At 36.5% G+C, this 15,580-nt stretch overlaps 2 protein-coding genes across 5 annotated transcripts; both read left to right on the top strand.

The window, feature by feature from the left end:
- Positions 1-4,001: 4,001 nt before the first annotated feature.
- LOC104611925 (putative pentatricopeptide repeat-containing protein At1g69350, mitochondrial) lies at positions 4,002-14,926 on the top strand. Of its 4 annotated transcripts, none has more exons than XM_088890568.1 (4): positions 4,002-7,021; positions 7,111-7,309; positions 7,638-7,812; positions 14,789-14,926. In XM_088890568.1, the coding sequence occupies exon 1, from the start codon at positions 4,302-4,304 to the stop codon at positions 6,765-6,767; it is 2,466 nt and encodes an 821-aa protein (XP_088746694.1). In that variant the 5' UTR covers positions 4,002-4,301; the 3' UTR covers positions 6,768-7,021; positions 7,111-7,309; positions 7,638-7,812; positions 14,789-14,926. The 4 variants fall into 4 exon arrangements, with proteins under 4 accessions (XP_088746694.1, XP_088746696.1, XP_088746693.1 ...); XM_088890570.1 differs by lacking the exon at positions 14,789-14,926 and adding an exon at positions 12,405-13,035 and having other exon boundaries at positions 7,638-7,809; XM_088890567.1 differs by lacking the exon at positions 14,789-14,926 and adding an exon at positions 12,405-13,035 and having other exon boundaries at positions 4,002-7,025.
- Positions 11,019-15,339, top strand: LOC104611971 (uncharacterized). Its single transcript, XM_010279278.2, has 2 exons — positions 11,019-11,222; positions 14,817-15,339. Exons 1-2 carry the CDS (start codon positions 11,019-11,021, stop codon positions 15,084-15,086), a joined length of 474 nt encoding a protein of 157 aa, XP_010277580.1. The 3' UTR covers positions 15,087-15,339.
- Positions 15,340-15,580: the final 241 nt, after the last annotated feature.

Below are 15,580 nucleotides of genomic sequence, written 5' to 3'. Positions count from 1 at the left end.
TAGAAAATTAACTGAATCATGAATCATTAAAATAAACAATAAAAGGGTATTTTGGGAATTAAAAATTAAATGGTTGAATGGTAATCTTTTTTTTGAAGTTAATTGATGGAACTCTAACAAGAGGGGTGTTTGTTGCAAAGGGAAAGCTGAGGGTGTCTTTGTCGCAAACGAAAGTTTAGGGGTAATTGTCATTGACCCCCTAGTATAGGGGGTCTTTGTAATTTATCCTTCATTTCTCAGTAATAACCCATTTTATGGACCTTGCATCATTTGAATGAGTTTTTTCCATTTCCCCCCATGGAGGTAACTACCATTAACCATTTTTATGGTAGATGTAACTACCATTTAAAGCTTGTACTTTTTTGAAAGGGGGAGATAGATGTCTCAAAAAGAACACTTCTAGATAAAAGTGGAAATAACCATAATTTTGATATTCTTCCTTAAAAGAATATAATGTCAATATGTCACTTTGTGTTTATGACAGGTTAAGAAATGATAGAATGAAAGGAATGTAATAAATTGTTCTTCCATCTTGGCAACACTTCAGCATTGTTGTAGGTGATGCTAATCCAATTTTGGAACTTTTTGGATATTCTTGCACTTGGGCAGCCTCTATTATAGATGATGATGATACATCTGTTCACTTGTACCAAATTGGAATGCCAAGATGCCAACCAACTTTACAAGATGAAGGTAGTTGAGAGAGAGAGAGAGAGAGAGTTTTGGGGTACATGAAAAAATGGCAATGAAAAGTTTTGTTGTTGTGGGGTCACATAAGGTTGGAGTAGTTGTTCACTTTGTGACTAAATTTGTTACAAGGTTTGCAACATTAATGGGGTTATAGTAGAGGTGTGATCATTTCAAAGCCTAAGTTTCCTGTTCAGGCCTGGCCCATGCTTGCATCAGGCCCATAAATTTCAAAGCCAAGCTTGAGCCTAATACTTTAGTCCTACTAAACTGCATGTATTTATATATGTTTGTGATAACATAACTTATACATATATGTATACATTTTTTACATTATAATTCGTATAAAAATGTTATTATTTTTTTAAGTTTTTTTAGCATGTATAATTATATATTAAAAATGTTATAATATAACATGTATAATACATAGTACATATAATGTATACAATAATTTTTTTACACATATTATATGCATGTTATATAAAATAATAAACATATTTGATGTATTTTAAATAAAAGTTATAGGAGACTAACATGGGCCCAGGTAGTATCCATTACCACTTATCACAGATACAAAACCAAAACCAACCCATGACCACTCCTAGTTTATAACATATTTAAGTGCATTGTGAAGTGCCATGTTGATGTGGCATTTTTAGAAATTAGAATGATTACAATGGAAGCATGTTTACCACCACCTATTTTCATATTTTCAACATATTGATTTTACTTATGTACTTTAATCCATTATTTAAAAAACCGACCCAAAAACATAACCACTTTGACCATTGGTTCCCGAGTCAAATGGTTCAATCATTTGGTCCAAACCTCGATCAAATAGTTTTGGACTGATCGGAAGCCATGACCAGTTCCCAGGTCAACCAGTCTAATTGTCTGGTCCTGTCCAAATTTTAAAACCATTCTTTTAACCCGTGTTGAGAAACTTTCACAATATGTGACTCAACAACTTATTATTCATCGGTTGATCATCATTTAAGTCCAATTCCAACCGTATGGGATTAGCCACATGAATCGTGTCCCACCATTCCTTATATCCAATTCAATGCCATATTTAATGTTAAACCGGAGGCTTTTAAATGATTTCTAACAACCTCATCCCATGTTCCTTTTGGTTTACCCCTAAAATTGTCCAATCCACATAAATCATTTGTTATATTTATATGGGCACTTCTTAAAAGAAACAATTTTTTTTAATGCATATTTACACATGGTTTTAAAAAATAACCCGGAAATGGAATCATTATGGTCATTGATTTTTGGGTCGACAGTTTGATCGTTCGATTCGATCGGACGACCCATTATGATAAAAAATAAAAAATGGCCAAAAACTGTTGAACGGGTCGATGGTTTGACCACTTGGGCCAATGGGTCGTTAACTTTTTCAACGATTTTTTGCCAATGACCGGATTTGGGGTAAAACGGAACCGATTGCCTGAATAGTTCCCAGGCTGAACGGCCCGACCGTCTTGGTCAATGACAGTTTGAAAACCATATATTTACATAATACACATTACCCAATGGTGTCGGGAGTTGGATACAGAGTGCACATGAGGTCCATTGACTTTACCATATAGAGCTTGCATTTATGTAGGTTAGTTCCAACACCTCCATATTCAGATGGATGTTGAGAGATCATTTAAGTTTTTGTTTTTCTTTTTTTTTAATAAGAGATCATTTAAGTTATTGGGTCACGAAAAAATACAAATAATTGGGAGAAAAATACAAATACAAATACAAATTATATTTTAAATTTTTTATGTATGCATGCATTTGATATACTGTAAACCCATAATTTACATGTAAAATATGCCATTTTTTTTAACACCATGCTTTGAAATGAAAAGCATATATATTAAACTCGGATTCATATTTGATTTTGTATACAATTTAGATTCAAAAACAAAGTGACAAAACAAAGAGCCCCATGAGTAGTTGGGGCTGTTTGATAACAATTGAAGTGGTTAAACTAAAAAAAAGCTTAATACCTTGTCTTTTAGTGAATAGGTTTATAAGGAGGTCGTGGGACAAAATGACTGAAGTAGAAGTCTAGTAGACTCAAACAATGAGAAAGACCTTGGCTGCAAAGGGTGGTTCTATTTATTCCCTTCGAAAAGAAATTTGTAGTCTTGAGCATCAATTAACAATGTTTTTTACAAAATTATTGCTAAACCATACATGCAATAGATGATTGGTCCTTACCAAAATGATTTTAACCCTGGTCTCTATATAAATGACAATAAAGTGATAGCACAAGAGGTGAGGTAAGACTTCATACTTTCTTTTGAAGTTGGATTTATCAAATGCTTATGATCGGGTTGAATGATCTTTTATAATGAGGGTCCTAAAGAAGATGAGTACAAACTTTATAGATAAATCATGTTGCTAACATTGAATATGTTGAATATGCGAAAGGGAAATTGGTGCATATTTTTCTATCTTTTCGATGGAGAGAGAGGAAGGATGAACTGAGAATTACAATGCCCATATTAGTTGGATCTTGTACTTATGTTGATCGTAAGGTAAGGAGATCTGGTTCTCAAATGAAGAGAACAGTTCAGAAATGAATAGTGAATGCATTGAATATTCAAAGAATATTTAAGGGTAAAGGAGTTAGACATATAATGGTGTTTTATTTAAAGAAGGGATGTTCAATTCCTTTGAAAAAAAGGGGAATTTATAGTATTTATTAGAAAACTAATGGGAGATTTGAGTCTTTTACCCTTTTAAAGATAATTTTAAGGGAAATTTTCTGATCAGTACCTCTTACTTTGGGCATAGTGCCATTTTCAAAATGTGTCAATTTAGTACCTATCTGGCTGTTAAGTGGCATTTGAAAAAATATAAATACCCATCAAATGTCATCTAATTCTCTTTATCAATTATCCAAATCTTAATTAAAAAAAAAGGAACAGTCCCAAATCCTTGCTTCTATTCAAGAAAAGCAACATTTAAATGGTTGATAAAGAGAATTAAATGATACTGAAAGGACATTTAGACTTCATTTGGATCCGGTGTAAAATGTTATTAGTGTAAATGCATACTGATGACATTTTACACTGAACTATATAATAGGTGACCGTTATATTTTGAAAACTGTGATAAAAAAGTATAAAGTTTTACATTAATAAAATCGATATAATATTTACATTAATAATCGATGCAAAACTTTATACTTGATATTTAAACCAGAGTAAACTTTTACATGGATTTTCATTTACGCGCCTGGTGTAAACTTTTACATCATCGATTTATACATATTCCAAACACAGCCTTACATCTTTTCAAATGTCACTTAACCGTTAGTTAATGTTAGACAGTTTATGTCTGAAATTTCGAAATTTCGCATTTTAGAATTCGAAGACCAAAGTGCACTAAGCCCAAAATTACAGGATACCGGAATTTTCTAAAACTTTCGGAGATTGGTGCCAACGGGGGAGCGAGCCAGGTTGTCGGAATGTCAATGTCAGTTCAGCTTAAAGAAGAACGAGCCTGAGGTCGTCCTTCTGATTTCTGAAATGCTATTTTCAAACAAAAGATTGTGATGGCCTCCTCTTTTGGATATGGCAGTGGTTTTATTTTTGGTGTGATTCGTAATGGTAACAAGTAGAATCTTGTATTTAGATAGAGGGAAGAAATCCCTGCCAATGTTGTTTGCCAAAATCCCTCGTTTAGCAATCAAGGTTGGTGGGAAGCGAATTCCAATCATCTCCCGACATTTTTGTCTTTCCATCACCTCGGCCAGCACATGGACGCATTTCTTGTCCGAAACCCTCTCTCTCGAACAAGTTAAGCAAGCCCATGCTCTGGCTGTTCTCCATGGCGCACTTCAGAGTAGCGTTCGTATATGTGCTGTCCTCATGCGAAACTACGCTGCCTTCGAAGACTTTGTCACCCCTCGTGTACTCTTCGAGCAGAGCTGTCTCAAAAGCGAGGGTGCCTTCTTGTGGAATACCCTTATAAGGGTTTACTCAATTGCCGGCAGTCAGTATGATGCTTTTGACATCTATAATGGGCTGCTGCGGGCTGGCGTTCGACCTGATGATCACACCTTCCCCTTTGTTCTCACGGTCTGTGCGGATGATTCTGCATCTCAGAAGGGTGAGGAGATCCATGCCTTAATATTTAAATTGGGTTTTGATCGAGATGTCTTTGTGGCCAATACCCTGTTGGCTTTCTATGCGAGTGTAAAGAATTTATCGGACACGCAGCGGGTGTTCAATGAAATGCATGAACGAGATATTGTATCTTGGAATTCGATCATTTCGGCATTTTCAGATAATGGATACTATCCAGAAGCACTCTGTTGGTTTTTTGAACTAAAGTTGACGTCTGGGCTTAAGCCCAATTCCGTTAGTGTTGTCAGTGTGTTGCCTGTGTGCGCTGGGCTTGAAGATGAGATAATGGCGAGTACAACCCATGGGTATGTGGTGAAATCTGGTATGGATTCCCAAGTTACTATCTGCAATGCACTGGTTGACGTTTATGGAAAATGTGGGATTTCGAGTGCTTCAAAGAGAGTTTTTGATGGAATGATTGGAAGGAACGTGGTTTCTTGGAATGCAATTATTTCTACTTTTACCCATAACAAGCTTCATAAAGATGCCTTGTATATGTTTAGGCTAATGGTTGCTGCAGATGTGAAACCAAACTCCATCACCCTTTCAAGTATGCTGCCTGTGTTGGTAGAATTGGAATTTTTCAACATGGGAAAGGAAATTCATGGGTATGGTATAAGGATAGGTTTGGAATCTGATATTTTTGTGGCTAACTCATTGATCGACATGTATGCTAAATCGGGGCATTCAATGAAAGCATCTAATGTGTTTTGCAAAATGAATGTATGGAATGTTGTAACATGGAATACAATGGTGGCTGGTTTTGCTCAGAACAGGCTTGAGTTAGATGCCCTAAATCTGATAAAACAAATGCAGATGCATGGGGAATGCCCAAATTCTGTTACCTTCACAAATGCACTTCCTGCTTGTGGACGAATTGGTTTGCTTCGTCAAGGGAAGGAAATCCATGCCAGATCAATTCGGACTGGTTTCATCTTTGATTTATTTGTATCAAATGCTCTTACTGACATGTATGCCAAATGCAGGTGCTTAAACCTAGCAAGAAGTGTCTTTAACATTTCTCATAGAGATGAAATATCTTATAACATACTGATAGAGGGTTACTCTCTGAGTCAGCACTGCTCAGAATCTCTAAAGTTGTTCTCAGAGATGGGGCTCATAGGTCTGAAGCATGATACAGTTTCCTTTGTGGGAGTTCTCAAGGCATGTGCAAATATAAGTGCAATTAAACAAGGGAAGGAGATCCATGGATTGCTGATAAGAAAGCTTTTCCACTCCCATCTCTTTGTTGCTAACTCACTTTTGGATCTGTACACAAAATGTGGACGAGTAGACCTTGCAAGGCTGGTGTTTGATCGAATCCCATGCAAAGATGCAGCTTCATGGAATACAATGATCTTAGGTTATGGAATGCAAGGGCAGTTAGGGGTTGCAATTGAACTCTTTGATGCAATGAAGGAGAATGGAGTGGACTACGATTCAGTTTCCTATATAGCTGTTTTGTCTGTTTGTAGCCATGGTGGGATGGTTGAGAAAGGTCAGAGGTACTTTGAACAGATGTGTTCTCAAGATATTGAGCCAACACAGATGCATTATGCTTGTATGGTTGATCTTCTTGGACGAGCTGGCCTTATGAAAGAGGCTGAAGAGCTTATTAAGGGACTGCCAATAGTACCAGATGCCAATGTTTGGGGTGCATTGCTTGGGGCATGTCGAGCAACTGGAAATATAGAGTTGGGAGCATGGGCAGCTGAGCATCTGTTTGAGCTTAAACCAGAAAACTGTGGTTACTACATACTTCTTTCAAATATGTATGCGGAAGCAGGAAAATGGGATGAGGCAAAAAAGGTAAGGGAATTGATGCGGTCAAGGGGAGTGAAGAAGAACCCTGGGTGTAGTTGGGTAGAGATTCACAATCAGTTCCATGCTTTTGTTGTTGGAGAGAGCTTAGAAAGGCCAGAATTAGGACACTGGATTGCTTAATCTGGTTAAAAATGTTGACAAAAAGTTCTTGATATCTCCAGAGATTTAGTTGAAAAGATATAATGGTTATTTGTCAACCACCTTCAATGCTCATCATGCCACCACCACTATACATCTTGAAGGTGAATCACTAATTTCCCAGGTCAATGAAACCTGCCTAGTCATTTAATGGGTGTGCTAAATCATCACCTCAGCAACATTATTGTTGAAGCTTTTGTCTCAACAATTTAGATGATCAAATTGGGATCCTGCAGGCTAGTATGACTCTTGGTGCATATTCCATCGTCATTTTGTTTTGCTGATTCCATGATTCACAGATGATTGGTGAATTTTAATGTTGCAGGAATGCATATTGACACATATGAGATAGCCATGGTGAAGATGGTGACCATCAAATAAGCTTTTGGTCCTCCTATCAGAGGCCTAGTTTCAAAGCTCAATATGTCTCCTTTATTCCACTTCATTTCCAGTTACAATGTCAAGGGCACTGAATCTAAATTTATGCTCAAGATTGAATTAAAAAATCATCCTTGAGCTCAAAGGTATTTCAACTCTCTCTCTCTCTCTCTCTCAATATGTCTCCATTTTAAATTTAACCAAGAATTTAAAAAAGTTGATACTATTGTAGAAACTCAGTCAGCTGATTATCTTTTTATGATGTATCTTTCCATTTATAATGCTTGGGAGCATTGTTGTAATATAGACTATATGTACTGTATCATAGATATAGAACTGTGTTTGTATTAGTGACAAAAGGATATAATTGTCCTTTCTCATTCTTTTATATCATTAATATATAAGTTCATTTTCTGGGTTGTGGTTTGACATTAAACGCACTCAAAAAATGTGTTTTCTCTCTTGTACAATCAGCTTCTGACATGGCACCAGAGCGGGTCACTCCATTGACTTTTCATTGAAGATCCAAGACCTGTGACACTAATCTATTTCACTGAGTTCAAGAGGACCTTTGTGCATCCTTTTTTGGAGCTGTCTGAAGCTATACAAGGGTTACTTTGATCAACCAAGAGTTCTTCTGTAAATCGTGGTATAGTTTCTATTCTTATTCTCTATTTTTTTTTATGATAAAAAGAAAAATTTTATTAGAAGAAAGAAAAACTGAATACAACCACCAATAAGGTGCTAAGGCAACACCTTAGCCCAACACAAAGGAGACAAAAACACCAATACTACGAACAAAGTGAAAACATTTTAATCACTGTAGACAAAAAATCTTCTATGAAATCTCTCCCCTTACCACTAATGACCACACTTCAAAAGATAGACTTGGGAGAACTCCTTTAACCAAAAGCACCACCATTGTTCTTCCTCAACAAGCTCATCATCCGTCCCTTCAACTTCCTCATCCCAAACCTCTCCTTTCCCAGTAATAGTCTTCTTCATTCTCTCCTCCCCACACTTCCTCTTGAATTCAGCAAAAGCTCTACGAGCCATAGACCTAAAGATTTTTCCAACCTCTACATCCCTCTCAGCCAATTTATCAATTTTCACACTACTAGTCTTCTCTTCTTTCCTTTCCATTGGATTCTCGCCACTTCTCTTTTCAAAATCTCCTCCAACCTCCCTTTCATCTCCCTCCAAGCCAACTCTGTTCTTAAACTTCTCAATGGTTCTTTTCTTTGTTTGGGTGCAAGTGGAACCCTCCGCCTAATGTACAAAGCCTATTTGCTTCTACTTTCCTAATTTTTTCAAAGAAGAGGGGAAGAATGCTTTGGAGATGCACAAGGGCAGCAGTGTGTTGGACAATTTGGGAGGAGAGGAGCTGGAGAATCTTTCTTGAAAAAGAAAGAAGTAGAGAAGCTGTCATTGAAGCTATTACCGTTAAGGTGGTTCACTGGGTTAAGTCGTTGAATCTTTTTAAGGACATTAATGGCATTAAAGTGATGAGAAAATGGAAAGAGGTAGCTGATTCTGCTCCAGGTAAGGAGGTGGTGAGGCCTGTTTTGTCCTCACCCTCTAGAGGTTTTATTAAGCTTAACTTTGATGGTTGCAGTGAAGGCAATCCAGGTCCTTTGGCATAGGAGAAGTTTTCAGAAATGAGGAATGAAATATTATTGCACTCTACTCAGGTCCAATTGGAATTGGGGACTTGTTAAAGGCTGAAAATCATAGTTGTTATTTGAAGGGATTCAAAAGTCTATAGAGCTGAGTATCAGAAAGTTGTTAATTGAAGGTGATTTGAAGCTTGTCATTAGCTGGCTCCAAAAAGAGGAGTATGGATGGTGGTGTTACATATATGAGAAGAGGAAAGCTGTTAAATTGCTAAAAGGGGTAGACACGATTTGTAATTGGGTCAAAAGAGACGCAAATGCCTTTGCTGATACACTTGCTAAACAAGGGGTGGGAAGGAATAGTTTATTTTGGGCTGTTTGTAATTTTATCTTTTGTTGGGGAGGGCTAAGAGTGTTTATCCCTTCTCTTTTTCACTGTACTAAAGTTTTTCCTTTTTAATGAATTCAATTATGTTATTGATAAAAAAAATGTCTATTCTTAAGGTTGTTTCAGTCTTAAGATCCATCCCAACAGAAACAATATGACAAGAAGATTCGATTTTAATTCCTCTATCTTGTACCACCTTTTTGTATTTGTTAGTAGGACAAGCCCCAACTAGGCCTTCTTTTAAATGAGAAAAGACTATAGTAGCATGCGCAATATGGGTTTTACTTGGATAACAGGATTTTTGCACCACCATCAACCTTAGCAACATTTAATTTGTTACCTATATCCCTCTGCCCCAAATCAACTCCTAACTTTCCAATTATCACCTCAGAACAAAGCTTCTCAGTGCCTTTAGCTACAGAATCCTTCAGAAAAATGTCTCCAGAGAAGGGAGAATTCTTGTCTATTTGGTTTAATAAAACAAACTGTGCTCTTTGGAAGTTAAACTTCCAATTCTTTGTTGAAGGCAAAGGCCAATAAAGATATATTGATGGTTTAACCCATAAACCCAATGATCTGATGTTAAAGATGTAAGTAATGTGGAGTGGACAATGCTAAGATTGCATTGTGGGTTCTTGGATCATTAACAATTAATGTTGCTATTCCATGAGGAGCCTTAGAAATTGCACATGAGATCTTTGATTATTTGGAAAAGATGTACCAACAGTTCAACTTGTCACTACAGTATCAAATTGAAATAGAAATCTTCTATTATAGTCAAGAATAGAAGAAAAATACAAGATTATGCTGGCTTTGTCAACCTATGTATGGACTTAATATGAGCTTGTGCACCTGGGAAATTCCTTGTTTGATTGTTTCATCAAGTTCCTGAAACAACACTTTGATATCAGGAAAGTAATGCATCTTTTAATACATTTATGACCTGAATATGGGGTTATCAAGGCTAACTTTCTTAGTGGGGGAATTGTACCTAAGGTTCAAAGTATCGATGCTTTCTTTTGATCAAAACTAATTTTTTACTGTTTTTTGGATCGATATTTTGACAGGGGACCTATGACATCAATTACTAACTTTTGAAATCATTGAACTAAAATTCATCTTCAATTATCAAAAAAAATATCATTGAACTAACCTAACTTCTCTTATCTAGTGTACAAGTGACCCTGAAAACTGTTGCATATTGGTCTATACGTATTGATATGTTGTGACATTTGAACCTTGATTATACCCAGTCTTGCTGTTATTCTTGATGAACTACAAAGGGAGCAAATTGGATTAACCGCTCAATCTACTCTTGATGGGTTGGCTATCCTTGACATTGAGCCTAGGGTGGACATTAATGTTGTTGATGGGAATAGTGTAAGTGTGACAGTTGGCTTGGATCCTCTTGAAAGGATGGCTGCAGGTGGAAAGCTGAGAGAGGGAACTAGTTTGGTTTCAGAGAGGAGGTTGATGTTGGGGAGGGGATGAAAAGGGGATCTCAAGTGAGTAATGACAGGGACAACTTTGTGAAGTTTTAGGATGGGATTGAAGGAGAAGAACAAAGGTTCAAAGAGGAAGGGGGAAAATGATGCCAAAAACTTATAAAAGAATTAGAAAATACAGAGCAAAACCATTACAGGAAGAGGCTATAGTCAAGGAGGTGAAGAACAAAGGTAGGGATTCTGATGATGAGGAAGTGATTTTTTTATGAGACATGCAATTGAAGGGACGATTGATTTGGAAAAGGCGGTTGAGATAGATGTGGAAGTAAGCAAATCTTTGCGGATGCATATTATTGGAGAGGAAGTTTTTGCTAGGAAGATGTTTTAGGATCTGGAAGAAAGATATCCGATGCCTTTAGAGGATAAAGTAAATTCTAGTTTGGACTCCGAAGAGGTTGTTATCAACTCAAGGTCAGAAATTAATCAGAAAAAGCCAAGTTCTTTTAAGAGAAAAGGGAAGCCAAATCAGTTTTTTGACAGGAACGTGGTCTTGGAGCTGGAAAGAATTAATGATGATCAAAGGGTTACAAGGGATTTGAAGAAGTCTAATGCTGTAAGAAGATTCAACAATCAAAAAACCCATAGAAAAGTTTAGGTTTCAAAAGTGTGTGCAATATTAAAAGGGGGTTTGTTTGGAATTAAGCCTACTAAGAATGTGAAGAAATTGAAGAAAGTCTATAGGGGAATTGGTGAAGTAAAGAGGGTTCTAAATAAGTGCTCGATCAATTCGGTAATTCTTTGGTTGTTTGTACTGTGCTGTTATTTCTTTTGTTTTGTGGCTGCCTTGATTTGGATTGTCAAGGGGTTTGGGGTTGGTCTTTGAAGATGAAGTTACGTCTCTTCTTTCTCTCAGGTGACTGCTTGTCACCTTCCTTTTTATTCTCTTTTCTTTAATGTTATTTTCTTTTACTAGAAAAAATCTACTCTTGATGGGATATGCCACTTGTTAATGCTGATTTTCTGGATAATAAGTCTAAGAAGAAGAAAAATTTCACATGTTTAGTGTTATGAGTACTAGGATTTTGGTCATGTTGTCACATGGGTAGAACAGATGCACTGGGCTCACATCTGGAGGCTGCTGCTTAGTTTTCAATCCTTTTCGCTTATTCATGTAAATAGACAGTTAAATCCAATGGCCCATCTTTTTACTTACTTTGCTTGTAAGGGTAAAGTCACTCTAGCATATCATTCTACTACCCACAATCATGTACAATTATTTTCTAATCAATGAAGCTGCTTTTGTGTGCCAAAAAAAATAGAATGATATTGTCCACCTTTTTTTAATCTTTTTTTTTTCTATTTTCTTGTTTTTTTTTTTGCATTTTGCACTTATCATTTCACTTTCTTATAATATTAAAACTTTCCAAGTTTTTCCTATTCTTTGCCTCCATTGCACTTTTTAAATTGTTTATTAGTTATAAAATTTTGATCACATAAATAATTTAGGACTTTTTGCAAAATAAATGACAAAGTTTGATAAATTTGCAAGTTCAGTTGGGTTTAGAAAATTATGACCAAATGAGTGAGCGAGACAAAATTTAAAAATTTTTGGAGAAAATTGCCCTTGATAAAAAAATAAAAAAAGAAAGCTAGACACTAACGACAATACCCACCTTTACGTTTCCTGATCAAAACCCCTTTTCTTACTCTTTCTTTGTATTTGGTAAACAACTATAACAAGATTATATTTCCTGATCAAAACCCCTTTTCTTACTCTTTCTTTGTATTTGGTTAGGGATTTATAAAGCAAAGACTTCCTGGAGAAGGCATGGACGATGATATCGTGTTGCTGTCACAAGTTCAGATATTAGAAACATTGCACTTTGTAATAATTGCTCCAAAGATATGTTTCTTTAATATATTTCCAACATTGAATAAAATCCCAGTTCAAGGTTCTCTGGCTTTTTTCACCACTGGTGGGGGAATCAGCAACCAATACTCTGTTTCGGTTTTAGGGTAGATGTAGTTCAGTTCTGTTTTGTTTTGATTTTGGGTGGGGTTTGAACTTGGCCCTGGGTTAGTTGAGAAAATGGAAAGATGGGAAGGAGGAGCTGTCGAATTTGGGAATACTGACAGGTTGCTGATCTTACTGTTAGGTTCAGGTACAAACAATGGGAGAGCATACCTAAATGGTTCCTGATGTGGTTCAAGGAGGAGACTTGGTATCTTCGCACAAGGGGGTTCTTATGACTCATGCAGATTTCTCCATTGCTTCAGATGGTAGTCCATGGAGAGAGAGCGAGTATTTCTAAACATATATGATTTTTTAGTTTTTTTTTTTTTTTGTAAAAAACCCAATAATTTAAACATTTTTTAGTGCAAATGTCCAAGTTGAAGAGCAAAATCAGCCCTCATGGGAAACAGCCCCTTAACCATCCATGGAGAGAGAGCGAGTATTTCTAAACATATATGATTTTTTAGTTTTTTTTTTTTTTTGTAAAAAACCCAATAATTTAAACATTTTTTAGTGCAAATGTCCAAGTTGAAGAGCAAAATCAGCCCTCATGGGAAACAGCCCCTTGCAACCTTGTGAATATCTCCCATGAAATAAGTTACATAACTACAGAGATATTCCCAACACAAGGCTATAAATGCTGTTGGAAGGAGCTTTGCCCCGACTAAGTCAGACTCAGCAAGGCCTCGCAAAGTAAAATTAAAAAATGTCTAAAATACCCATGAAATTACTATTGAGGCTGATTTTATGGAAAAATAATACAAACTTTATAAACAATAAAAAGAAGAAAATTTAAAGTTGCAGCTTTACCTTTGAGCGATTGATATAAAGGAAAATTTTGAAAAATAAGTCTATTTCAAAAAAGAAATTGAAAGGGTTTGTATGGGTATTTTGAACATTTTCATGCCTTTTTTAGATAATTATAAGAAAGGGGATCTACTAAAACTTTAGTAGAGGTTTCAGCAACACCCAAAACAAATTTTAGGGGAGGTTTACCCATAAAATTTAAAGTTGCCCTTAATATCAATAAAAATAATATTTTTTATATAATAATTAAAATGAAATATTTTTTTTTTGAAAATATCAAATATGGCCATTCGTCTTCCTCCTCTGGTGGCTTCTTTCTTAACGTTTGGCGTTGATAACTCTTAGTCGAGTGAACATAACAGAGATTAGCGTTGGCTGGGACTATTTCCCCTTTACTCATCAATCATCATTATTGCAACTAACCCTCCTTCGTATAGTGAACATAATAGAGACTAGCGTGGGCTGTGTGGTGTTACTGTCAATTTCTGCATCCAAGGGTAAAAGCCAGTCAATCCACCCTTAGCATCGTGATTATTATTTGAGGATTTATATATCTTCAAATCGAAGGAGAATTCAAATGGTTTAAAAACAGCCAATCAGAGTTGAACAAGAGTGGCAAGAAGACTTCACAAAGTTTGGACGCCTGCGTCATAGCGTCAGCATCAGCAACACATCAACTCTTTCACTTTCTGCTTTTGGAGAGAGAAGAAAGACAAAGAAGTTGATCGTCCGATTAAACGAACGTTGTGTCTTGGGTCCGAGCGGCGCCTCAAGTTCCCGGTGTTTCAAGCTGGATGCAGGGTGTGCCTGAGGAAAAATATGGCTTTTGTTCAGATGAAGTATGTAATAGATTCGCTGCTGAAGCAGTTTGAGTTTGAGCCTACTTTTGTTCTACTCTTGATGGCACACATGGCTGATGGATCGAAGGTCCTGGTTAACGGCTAAAAACCCTTGATAAAATATGAACGACAATTCCATCCCGTCAATTTTATTCTCTGTTAAGTTGTTACAATGAAAACACCAGATGTTCTCCGTCTTCGACGTCCCGCTAAAATCAAACATTGCCTCTTCTCTATAATCCTTGAGATGAAGTATTAGGGATAATTTTGGAAGAATAAATAACCATGGCTGATGGCTCCATTCTGATTCAGGTGGTCACGGGAACATTTTTGACAGCTTAGCAATGCAAACGGTTATTGATGAAAGGGCGATTAAATAAATTGGTAGCAAATAATAGAGGTGTTTTTAGTAAAAACACAAATTATAGGTTACGTTTGTTCTCTGGTTGTTCCCATTTCTGCTCAGAATCTCCGCTTAGTTCTTCTATCGAGTTTTGGTAATTGTTTTGGCCAATTTAGGGTTTCCGGGATGTGATTGGATCAATAGCGCTTTCTTTTACTAGAAGATTTGATCCCGTGGAGATCTCAAACGGTGCAGGAGAATGCAGTAGCACAAGCTCGGAGAAGTCGTTTGGCTGAGACTGAAGCTCGGCTTGAACGGGCCAGAGCTCGAGAGGCAGAGCTCAATCGAAGGTTGGAAGAAATGAAGCGATTCATATCCGTCATGGAAATCCTCGAAACCTACCTGAAAAGGCGATTTCGCGAGCGACAGGCACAATTATCTAGTCAGATTCTCTCGGTACCTAAAAGCCAATGATCTTTTTATTTTCTCGCTTATGTAGTGTTTGTTAATAGCCTCTTCCCCCCCCTTTTTTTTCTGTTTTTAATTTAATTTCAAGTATTTACGTGGTCTTCGAATGTTAATATTCAGGTAAATCATTTTCTCTCATTGAATTCCTGTTGAAGTGACTTTACTTCCTTATGGGGTTCAAGTTTTTAGGTAATTGTAGAAATACAACACAATGAAATTATACTCATAAATGGCGAAGATGAATGATATGTTTGACACATCGATTTTGGGTATCATTCTGATCTTTGTTGTAGTTATGGGAACTGCTTTACTAATGCACGCTACTGTGAATGGTATTTTGGTTGTTGAAGGGAGTACCCAGTTACCCATGATGATACCATGGTAGGCTTGCTGGGTTGGATTGATTATACTTTGAACTTTGAATAGCTACAGAGGATGAGGAAGAGATGGTTTAACATGGGAGATATGAGGTTGGTTGAAGAGGATAAGCCATTGTCAGG

Source organism: Nelumbo nucifera, chromosome 1, assembly GCF_055504915.1.
Source record: "Nelumbo nucifera cultivar China Antique chromosome 1, China Antique-T2T, whole genome shotgun sequence".
NCBI classification, from domain to species: domain Eukaryota; kingdom Viridiplantae; phylum Streptophyta; class Magnoliopsida; order Proteales; family Nelumbonaceae; genus Nelumbo; species Nelumbo nucifera.
Note: the sequence above shows the minus strand (reverse complement) of the source record. Positions and strands in the feature narration are given on the sequence as shown.